We start from the raw sequence: 11,463 nt of genomic DNA, 5'->3' as shown, positions 1-11,463 counted from the left end.
CTTAAAGTATCGCACTGCTTTCACCAGGTTAAACAATAAACTCTATTCGTTTCAGTAATGTTTTTTATTCAGCATAAAAGCATTTTGGCACAGATCGGGTATTATCTTGGAAACCGAAAGACATTGTGTATCCACAGATAAAATACATTTGTACATTTAAAATATAATCGGCTCGTACATACAACAACACTGAAAAAGAGTAACAGCCGTCCCAAGCTTACATGCGCTCATCTTAACCGCTCCATATGCGCGACAGGCAGTACAATAGACACTAAATGGTATCACGTGACGCAGCCTCTCACATAGTCCAGACACACCGGCCTGTGAGGGATGCGGAGAACATCATCTATAATTTAGAAAAATGGTCCTGAGGGAAACAGAGGAAATGAGTGAGTTTAATTGAAGACACAAAAAGAGTCTCATTAGTGAGAGCAGAGGAAGTGTCGTGGCTCAAATGACCGGGAGCAGGTCAGAAAGGTAATTACATCACGTCAGGAACAAAGTCTTTGCATGAACTTATCAGTAACCATTATCACCAATCCTACACAACTTTGAACAATGCTTTTACACACTAAAAAAATTTAACTTAAAAAGAATGAAGCCGATTGTGACAAACAGGTGTAAATGTGAGCTTTCATTCAGAGGTGTTCGCTGCTAAAACACAGTTCCGTAATCAAGAACTTCACCGCACAGAACGTTTTACACCAACAAGTTCGTTGGAACACTGATATCTTCAAAGTATTCTGTGAGGTTTCTAAAATCTAGGCGGGCTATTATCCTGCTAGCCACACATCTGATGACTAATCTATTCTGTAGACCGCTCTATATTAAAATAGAATATTGAGAAATAACCAAATTTCACCAACATGTTTACACATTAGATTAGAGACTCGGTGAAGCGAGTGAGCAATGACACTAACAACTGGAAATTGTACCAACATTTTCAAATATCTATGGCAGCCTTGTCCGCTCTCAATTGCCCTCTTCCCACACGTCTTCGACCCTCCAGAAGATACGACAGCACTATAACCCAGCGCTGTCCTAGGGACCTCTGCCGCGCCGAGCTCTCGCACTGTCTGAAGTACGTGGTCGTTCCGGTGGCGACGGCGTCAAACTGCTCAATCAGTAGCCACACCTCCCAAAGCAGTGTTAGTGCATTCATCACCACCATGACAACGACCCAAAACTCCTCCCCGAACAACGTCAGCCACAGCGAAAAGCTGCGGTTGCCCACGGGCATCTTGCCGTACAGGTAACTCGTCGCTGTGGCAACAAAAAGCAGGTGGGCAATCCCCATGGAGAAGATGAAGAAGAGGAAGAGGCGGTGGTTCCCGCGGCCGACGCATCGGTTGAGGAAGAGGCAGTGGTGGTCGTAGTCTTTGATGCACATCTCGCACAGCTTGCAGTGTTTTGTGTAGTCGGGCGGAAACATCTATGAGGAAAGCAAAGACATGGCAGAAAGTGTGCACACACACACACACACACACACACACACACACACAGGAGAAGGGCCGTGTGTACGTTTTTTAAACCGATAATGTGATATATAAATAGATAAGGCGCTATGCAGAACACCACACCCGTGCAAACATCTTACCTCACAGTATGGGCAGAACCTGTGAGGGCTCTCGTTGTTCTCCACCAGGTCAGCGATGCAGGAGAACCGAGGATCTGCCTCGGCTCTGCACAGTGCCCCAGGGTCCTGAGTCATGACCTTGCAGAACAAAACGAGGACTACGGAGAAGTGGACCATTGACACGTGGACCAGAGCACTCTCTGACCACACACGTTCAAGAGGTTAAGGATGAATACTTGATATTTAATTGACAAAATCCTAAAATAGATTTACCCGACTATGTGTATTTGGGTGAGCAAAGGAACTATGAGGGCTCTGTTTTCACAAGAAAGCTAGTATCCAAAATACTAATGTTCTCCTTGGGGAGGATGGACCGGTCACTGCATGAAGCCCTATGAGTATGAATTGGGTAATAGTGGAAAATGTGACGTGATGGTGGCCCAAGCGGAAAGGTCAATGATAAAAAAACACATAGTTACATGGAAATCCAATTTTAAGTTGTTGAACACAATGTTGTATGACATCAGGGTAGCACCATAGTATTCAGATATCATCCCATGAAGACCATTAGGGTTAAAGGAGACATTTCATGCTACTTTTAAGACTCATACTTGTATTTAGGGTTTCCACTATAACACATTCACATGTTTTAATGTTACAAAAGCATATCCTGTTTCTCGTACTGCCTGTGTGAATATCCCTGTATTCACCTTTTGCCTGAAACGTTCCATTTTAGCTTCTGTTTCTTTAAGCCCCCCCCCAACCCAAACCAGACCATTCGTTGCGCAAGTCCAGCATTACATTGGCCCAGGGCGAGAAAACAGTCGGTTTCAAAATGATTTGGACAAACCCACATATTTTTCCCCGACTTTTTGCCAGGACATTGTCTCCACATATGAAATAAATCCATTAAATTATTGTGCCTTCAAAGCCTGGGACCCCATGTAGAGAAATATGCAGAACTGTGCGGATGGGAATATTTCCCTCTCCAAACCAAAGTGATGGGCAGGCAGTCAAACCAATCGAGATTGAGATCCTTATGCCATACTGCCAGCAGGGCAAAAAAAAGCAGATTACACCGTAATATGCATGGGCATATGTGCTATATTTGTTAAGGATATTAGGCATCACCTTTCCATAGAAGCAGAGCAGGGAATGGAACAAGCCAGCTATGAGGGTTCCCAGGTAGATCGGGTTGGGTAACCTGGAAGGAAGAACAGAGGTTCTTTCAACAAAGAGATCAAAGAAACTCACTGGTAAACACTTTAAATGTGTAACATTTTTGGTCAAACCTTTGGTATGTGGTCATGCGGTGGTACTGTGTGAAGATGCTTCTGGCCAGCCAGGGGAAGAGCAAACCACAAGTTAGCCCCCCGTAGCCTCCCAACATGGCTGCTATTAGCAGGATGGCAGCTCCAGTCAGCGTTGGAAACAACAGTGTCCAGTAATACAAAACTGGTGAGAAAAGACACAAACATACAATTATGTGTGAGAAAATCCTCAGATAAACGCAACATGCTTGTTTTCAGCTGCAAATGAATGATCAAAACTAAAGAGTTGTACTCACCATTCGACTCCCTGGGGTTGTGGTGTAATGGCTCATTAATGTAACGATTCAGTAGCTTGGTGAGTTGCTGATGCCTTGAGAAAAAATACATGGTAAATGTATTTATTTATCAGGATCCAAAGAGAAAGAAGTAACGTGGACGTGCAAACCTTGTGGATATCTGGAGGTTCTGAGGGGTGTGTCTATCCCATGCAGTGTGTGCTAGACAGTTTCTTTTCCAGATGTTTCTAGAGACTCACCTAAATGTTTTTCCCTGTTTGCTGAGGTCCAATGGTGTGAGGCCGCTGTGGTTCTTCTGATGGAGCATCCTGCACCCAGTTCTCTGCATCAGTGTCCAGCACACCTCCACTCCACCCCTCTCTGCTGCAATATGAAGCGCAGTCGCTCCCTGCTGGTCAACTGCATCCACAGCACATCTCTGAGGCACAAACAGAGGCCTGAGCTGCACAGCATGGAAAATGTCTGCACTGGTGTCAATGTCACAAATGCATCTTCTTTTTTTTTATCTGAGTGGTTGCCAACAATAACACTTATTATTTAACCAGGAAGTGAGTTGAAACCATTGAGAACCAAAAACACAAGCTAAATGTGACAAAAAGGAGTTAAAGGTTGATTCTCAGTGGGTCTGGCAACAATAGTTAGACCTATCAAATAAAGTTGTATCGCACCCTTGGCATACTGGACCATTGGAGTGAGTGACAGAGTAAGAGCCGTCATGTCATACCTGGTCTCTGAGCAGATATCGCACCACCTCTGTGTTGCCTGTGGATGCAGCCAGGTGAAGTGGTGTCACATGGTACATGTCTGTGTCTGAAAACCGGAACATTCCTGTCTCCCACAAATAGTGCACTGCAACACTGGGAAAAAATCACAATATAACAGTAAGTGCATGCATGATATATTAGTGCGTGGTTCAGCATCTCTGCGAGACAAAAGACAAAAGACAAAAACGTCTGCACTGTTTTCTTTTCTTTCACTCACATGCTGCCCCCCGTGACTGCATGATGCAGGGAGGTTTTTTGCTGCAGATCAATGAGACGCAAATCAGCTCCATACTGCATCATTTGGTGGATGATGAAGATGTTCCCTTGCCTGATGGGAGCCAGAAGCAGAGACTTTTATTTCACTGGATCCAGCACAGAACTAAACGATTATAGACGTAAATGTGCAGCTGCTCCTCACCTGCAGGCAAAATGAAAGGCGGTCTGTCCAGCGTCACATGTCAGGTTGGGGTCAGCTCCGTTACTTAGGAAAAAGTTAACCAGGGAGCGTGTACCATGGAGGGCAGCGTAGTGGAGCGGGGTGAAACCACCCCAGCCTGGATGGAGAAAAACATCACAGTCTCTGTGACTAACAACATAGTTGTAAATGCACACTCTGTCAGCCTGTTGATCGTTGAGACCCTCTGGAGTCCGGGAACATAAAGGTGCCCGAGGGAAAGTGTGACTTTGCGGTGTGTTGTCACAGGATCTGTCCATCCAGATCTGTGCCAGACCTTCTCACTGAAGAGATGCAGCTGGGTCAGGTTTCCACTTGGCATTGTAACAAAATCACCGCAGAGGACACCGGAGCACAAGTTTTAAGTGGTTCCTCAAAAAAACGAGAATTAAAAAATTTGCAGGCTACTTTTTCACATTATGACTTAGACATATTACAATATACAACATATGCATTACACACATACAACATTGGACGAGTTTGTGCTTTTTGAAAACAGTGTTCATCAGCAATTTATAAATACATATGTTCCTATGTTGTATGACTGTAATTCATATGTTGTAAATATTTATTTATTTATTTTGAGCAAAACAGGAAATACTGACTAAACACCACAGCATACTGACAGTCAGGGGCACAGTAGGAAGCAGTGGACTGTGGTAGACTGTAGATTTGAATCTCATGTCCCCCTTACCTTTTTGCTTGAGGATTGATCGGTCACTCTGAACGAACTGTACACACATTTCAATATCCCCTTTCTGTATACAGTCAAATATGTCTCCGCGGTTATCGGAGACCACGGGCATCGGATGCATGACGGCAGCCCGCGAGCGGCCTGCTCGTATTTCCGCCCGGAGGAACCGCAACGTAAACTACAATCAGCACCGAGGACGAAGCGCCGCAACATCACAACGTAACGCGAGAAGGGAGCTCATTTTTCCGCTTCAAAGTAACGGGCATTGTGCTAAAGCGGCCGGGGCAGACCACGCCCTGGACACCTCGTTGGCTGCGGCGGGTCACGTGACAGCTGACGTCAACCGCGTCAACAAAACAGACGGGCTCTACCAAGCTCTGAATTGTATTTAGCGTTATATGCATGACGTGCTTATAACACGGATGCATTGGAGCAGGAAAAAAAAACTTCGTCAGCAAACTTGCAGTAGGCAAGAAATGCAGTTGTTATTATTTATTTTGCCAACGTGTAGTTTGTCAACTAGGCTGGCGCATGCTTCTGCGTCTGCGTCGTTGCGTCGACGCACTCGTTTCAATTCATGCTTCGTCTTGCGTGTGTTGCAGAGCAATTCACCGCCAGAACAACAGGTGGAGTAGCGTGTTTTTGTCTAAGACGACCGAGAGAGTCATGTGTGTGGAAGTCGTTGGTTTGTTTATTTATTTATCATAGACTTTATTGCCCCATGCATCGCCAGTGCTGCTTTTCATTTTCCTCCACAACTTTGTTCACACCTCGTCCGGCAAACCGGCGTTTGCGGAGATCTCCCTCCATGAATCAGAGGCCATCCGCGCGTCCTTATAGTCCGCCAATGACGGGTTGTATTTACGCATTTCTTCCGACAAAAGCTGTTCAACCTGATCCGTTCTCCCGTAAACATTCTTCGTTTTAATAATGGCGGTATCGGGCTATGAAAGCGGAAATGTGAGACTCCGTAAAGGACGTAGTTAGCGGACCAATCGCAGCCTTGTGCGCTGCGGGAGGCTTGCGTCGCCTAGAAAAATGGGTGGACGCACGCAAGCGGCTGCAGTGTTCAGACACTGTTTGCGACGTCCGCAATAGCGTCCGGGGTGTCTTTGCGACACTGAAGTGAAGTGCGTGTGTGTCTTTTTCTTTTTTTTATGTTGGGGCTCGGACGTTACAAAAGGTCAATGTGCATTAAAGTAAATTATCACTGCTGCAGCCGAAGCCCTGCTGATAAAGCACGGAGGCGCACAACGGACGGCACCGAGGAGGAGCTCCGCAGAGGGAATAAAATGCCTTAACAATGAACGGTAACGCTTCAGAGAGAGAGTGTCTCCAACTTCAGCAGGTGATGGTGATTCCTTAGCCTGCCTTTTCCTTGTAACCATTTGGACTTTTCCCTATTAGGCAAAGAACGTGTATTCGTTAATTGATCACATAATTAAAAACGGAGGTATATGTATGCGTCACACCAGCGCGGGATGTCAACACAGCACCAAATGTGTTCAGTAAACAAAAGCACCTTAGGTTTTGGCCTATTTAGGCACAGTATTTTGGAACTGCCTTTTATTATTGTCCCCATGTTTTCATTTATGATTAAAGCCCACTAGGTGGCGCTGTAATCATTTTAGCCACATTCCATTAGCACTGATTTAATTGTGTATGTCAACAATACTGTCACTGTACTTTCACAATCTCAGTGCTGTATCACTCCACAAGCACTGCATCGACACACAAAATGAATATCTTAACACGAATCAAAGCTTTCAATCTCTCCATTGAAACCTTTTATGACAAACTGTTCACTGGCGTCTTTGGCAAATCATGGGACCCTTTAACTAATGTCATAACGTGTCTATAAAAAGCCGAGGGACTCGTCTTTGAGCTCTGGTGGGAGGGCCCCATCAAACCAGCCGAACAACCCATTTTCACTTCTGCTTTGCTGAGGAAGTAAGAAGGCACATGATCCGGGCCGGCTGATTTTAACTGGCTCCGCTTGCTCAAAGTTCAGTCTGCTTAAAGGCAGATTAGTGAGGGGTGGCTCATTTCACTGAAGGGTCAACAAAGAAGGCGCTAGCCGTGCATTCGCAGGTCTCTGCATGTCTTCTGGAATGACACAACGCAAGATGACAGCGTCCTCGTAGGGCTGAGAAAAAAGCCGATGGCTCTCACACAAGTACTGGTAAGAGGACTTCACAGTGTGCTGCATGAATATTCTTTCCTTTGAGCTGCATAGAGAAGGTTGCTACCGCCCCCCTGATCATGTGATTTACATACTTGGGTGTCTGTCGTTGTCAGTAGGGCATATGTGTTACTTTTCTGTTTCACAAGTGGCTGCTTTTCTGCTCTCTTGCTGTCGGCATCTCTCCCACACACAGCACATTCTCACATGGGGGAAAACTTCAAAGTATCAATTCATTTGTCTGGAATGTGCCGTTCCCTCTACTTAACCAAGCTAATCAGTTTAGCCTCCACTTGTATTCCTTATGGTTAGGTGTGTGTGTGTGACTCAGAAAGTCCCCAAAATAATATCACTGCAATGAGGAAACAATGCCCTTTTCAAAGCAATAGTCATAGATTGGGAGCAGGACTTCTCCACGGTTACCGGGACAGAGAAGTGTGTAGACAATCTAACTTTCGAAGAATTTCTTTGCACGTGATCGATGACTTTGGCGACGCAAGGGCAATTGAGAGGGACTCGTGTTTAATCAGTGTCACATTGATTTGATTTTTGATAACGCAGGCCCAACTTGCCATCTTTTACATTTGTGCAGCTCAAATTTTTAAAATAGATTTGACTGGTACGTGACAGCAGGGACTCGGTACTCCCAATTGCTGCTCAGTGGCTGTCGTTTCAACAAGAGAAAATAATAAATACCAAACATGTATAAACCAAACATGTATAAACTCCATTTAATGGGGAATTTGAAGCTTTAATGGTTTTAATCGTCCTACTTACTAAACATTTGGATCCTTGACAGAAGTTGACAATTAGTTGTTAAAAATTGCACATGCCTGTCATTGTCCTGCTCTTCTATCTGGGGATTTCTCAATTCCGACTGTGATATTCGGACCTTATGGTGGGCGCTGGCCGGCGGGCGGGCTGAAGATTTGTTCGGGCCCAAAATTATTTGAAGAAGTGAGACAATTCAAGGGAATGATTAAAAAAAAGATATTTAGGATGTTACGTAAACGTGGTCTCTAATAAAAGATGGAACAATGTGAGGATTTGTTAATCTTCTGGCTCTGTTTCCTCCCCCTCCAGGGCCAGACTGCTAAAGGGGGAAGGATCAATAAGGAAACTGGAGAGCTAACTGCTTCAGGGGAGTTATCCGTCTCTGTGGAGCTAAAGGTGGAGCGCTCTTGTAGGAACCCTCAGCTCCCACAAGTGCTTAAAGAACAGCTTCATGAGCTGGGAATTCTCACATACGCGAGTCCTGACAACAAAACTGACCACGTCCCTTTGGAGCAGAGAGAGGAACGTCTAGTCAAAGTCCTGCCTCTCTACCTGCAGGTATGAACCTCTCAGACAACAAAGTGCCTTTTTAATCCCTCATTGTTCCAGAGTTATATTTTAGGCTGTTCTTCAGTCAATGGAGTAATTTTTTTTTCAGTTGTAAAATAAATGCAGACTATCTTTAATCGATTACAGCAGGATCATCTAATTTGGGGGCCGTGGTTGGATTAATATCCAACCTCTGAAAAAGGTTAAATGGGGGCCTCGAGTCAAGCTGTTTGAAGGAAACCCTGTCAGATGGCAAACACATGTTAGGCCCTCAGCTGATCCTCACTGTCTCTTGACCTAATGCATGTGAGGTCTCTCAGTAACCCTTTACAGTTTGCTCAACTCCCACAGCAAACACAAGGTGGAATCAGGCCCCATTTTTATAGTGTGAATCCTTAATTCTGTGTGACTGAAACGCGTCACGGTTCTGAAGGAACCGTTCAACCCGTGCACACTCTCGGTACACATTCCATCACACGTGGCGCGACGTGGCGCGGTGTGTGTGAGCGTAACTATATGTAAATGTATGTGTATGTATGAAAGCCCCATGACCGGCATGTAGGGAACTCACTTAAGAACAAAACAAAAGTCATTAAATTGTGATATCCTGTCACGGAACGGATAAGAACATATCACACCGGCTTCCATTGGAGCAACTAACCCAAAACAGCTCATATTTAACGACAATATGGTTGTTTCGCTGCATGTCATTGTGCCCATGTGGAGCACACACAGTACAACCCAATGAGCACAACAATTTCTGCTCACAGTTCCACAACTCCACACGGTTCATATTAAAAATTCCTATTACATGGCTACCATTTCCCCTCCAAATGTGATAATCTCTATCACACTCAATCACTACAGGCCCTAAATATTTTGTTTTGCTCTCCAGTGTATTTTGTATGACGGGCCGTCTCCTCTCTGATCTCAGGTCTGTGAGGATGGTGGAGGACTCGAGTATTTGAACATAAAGGGGCTTGCAGCGCTCACTGCTGATACTGTCGTCCACAACATCCACAGCAGACTGGCTGAAGGACCTGCAGGTACTAACACTCGTCCATATGTCTGAGTGAACACAGCACAACATTGTTTCAGGCGGCGGGACATTCTATCCCTGGTATCTACTTCTGCATTTTCATTATGCTACGCCTCTTTCAGAGAATGTTTCTTTCTGAAGTAATCCGTTAACTAAAGTGGGCAAAAAAAACTTAATCTGCAGTTCGCTTCTTGAGGTTTGGACGTTCCTTTATCGTTGATCTAGAGATGTCCCGTCACTTTTCTGTCTGTCTCCACGGTCTCACTCCAGTCCTGAGACTTGCTTGTTAAAAGGTTTCTTCTAAGTTCAAGAAGGAGAACCGTTTTTGTTCCGAGGGAAGTGTCAGGTTGGGTCACGGTAACGGGCGGCAAAGATCCACGCGCAGAGGGAGGTCAAAAATAAGGGTTTTAATGTTCAACAGAAACAGCGAGCCGAGCTCGATGGCAAAACATAGAACAAAAATGTATTCTCTAGGAGACCAGCTAGGCAAAAGGCAAAACGAAAGATAATCCTCGGGACAGGGGAATCTCCTCCTTGGAGAACGAAGCTCGACAGGAGCCCGCAGGATGCAGCCCCTGAGGCACGACGCTGGAGACCGGACGAGCAAGACTTGGCTGTGCGCAAACAGAGAAGGTCTTGAGGCTGCTGGACAGGGGAAGGGTTGACTCACAAGAATAATCCGACAAGACACAAAGGGAACACATGCAAGATATAGACAGGGTGATTAGACATGACGAGAAACAGGTGTAACAGCAAACGGCACGGGCACTGATTGAAATGAGCGGCAGGTGGATGGGAAGGCTATGTGAGAAGTGGGTGTGTGTGCAGAGGTGAGACTAATGGGCAAATGAGTGTGTCAGAGAATGTATATGGCAGAGGGGAAGAGAGAGAGACCCGGATCCTGACAGTACCCCTCCCTCAACGAGCGCCCCCAGGCGCTTCCGAGGAAGGAGTCTGGCGAGACCGGTAGAAGTCCTCAATGAGCGAGCGGTCCAGGACGTCCCGGGCCGGAATCCACTGCCGCTCCTCAGGACCGTACCCCTCCCAATCCACCAAGAACTGGCGGCCCCGCCCTCGGGGACGAACATCCAGAAGTTTGCGAACCCTATAGATAGAGTCCACCTCGTCAAGAGGTGGGGGGGGAGCGGGGCGGGTGGGTGCACGAATGACAGGTTTGAGACACGAAACGTGAAATACTGGGTGTATCCGACGTAACGAACCGAGCAGCTTTAATTTGACGGTTACCGGGTTAAAAACCTTAACAATGGAAAAGGGACCGACAAAGCGAGACATGAGTTTCCGTGAGCCTTCGCGTGTGGGCAGATTGCGAGTGGAGAGCCACACCTTCTGCCCACAAACGTATCTGGGTGCCTTTACACGGCGGCGGTTGGCAGCCTTACAAGTGCGCGTTCTGGTGCGACATAAAGCGGATCTCACTCTCCTCCAAGTGCGCTTGCATCTCTGAATAAAAGCTTGAACGGAGGGGACAGAAGTCTCAGACTCCTGTGACGAAAAGAGTGGAGGTTGATAGCCGAGGCAACTCTCAAAGGGAGACAGACCGGTTGCGGAGGAGGGTAAAGAATTGTGGGCGAACTCGGCCCAGGAGATTTGATCTACCCAGGACGCCGGGGTCTGAGAGATCAGACTGCGTAACATGCGCCCGAGGATCTGGTTGGTCCGCTCGGCTTGCCCATTGGTCTGCGGGTGGAATCCGGACGACAGACTGGGGGAAGCCCCAATCAGTCGACAGAACTCCCTCCAAAACAGTGAGGCAAATTGGGGACCTCTGTCAGACACAATGTCCGAGGGAAGACCGTGAATCTTAAATACATGATCGACCATAACCTGTGCGGTCTCACGGGCG

The 11,463-nt window shown here is 46.3% G+C and overlaps 2 protein-coding genes across 4 annotated transcripts in view; one reads left to right on the top strand and one right to left on the bottom strand.

The window, feature by feature from the left end:
* Positions 1-49: 49 nt before the first annotated feature.
* On the bottom strand, positions 50-6,148 carry LOC120820904 (uncharacterized). The gene is made up of 10 exons (XM_040179141.2): positions 5,056-6,148; positions 4,326-4,461; positions 4,125-4,235; positions 3,868-4,000; positions 3,383-3,561; positions 3,144-3,217; positions 2,869-3,031; positions 2,698-2,780; positions 1,598-1,788; positions 50-1,432 (listed from the first exon to the last, which is right to left on the bottom strand). The coding sequence occupies exons 1-10, from the start codon at positions 5,174-5,176 to the stop codon at positions 944-946; spliced, it is 1,680 nt and encodes a 559-aa protein (XP_040035075.2). The 5' UTR covers positions 5,177-6,148; the 3' UTR covers positions 50-943.
* wdfy4 (WDFY family member 4) overlaps positions 6,042-11,463 on the top strand; it is a 41,560-nt gene continuing 36,138 nt past the window's right edge. Inside the window, exons 1-3 of one of the 3 annotated variants that reach the window (XM_040177818.2) lie at positions 6,042-7,237; positions 8,321-8,569; positions 9,495-9,606. In XM_040177818.2, the coding sequence (XP_040033752.2) occupies positions 7,217-7,237; positions 8,321-8,569; positions 9,495-9,606 (382 nt within the window). In that variant the 5' untranslated portion in view covers positions 6,042-7,216. Of the gene's footprint in view, positions 7,238-8,320; positions 8,570-9,494; positions 9,607-11,463 lie in introns of those variants that run through there. The other 2 variants (XM_040177817.2, XM_078104850.1) reach the window with 2 other exon arrangements.

This window comes from Gasterosteus aculeatus, chromosome 6, assembly GCF_964276395.1.
Source record: "Gasterosteus aculeatus chromosome 6, fGasAcu3.hap1.1, whole genome shotgun sequence".
Classification (NCBI taxonomy): Eukaryota; Metazoa; Chordata; class Actinopteri; order Perciformes; family Gasterosteidae; genus Gasterosteus; species Gasterosteus aculeatus.
The sequence above is the reverse complement of the archived record's forward strand: the minus strand, read 5'-3'. Positions and strand labels throughout refer to the sequence as shown.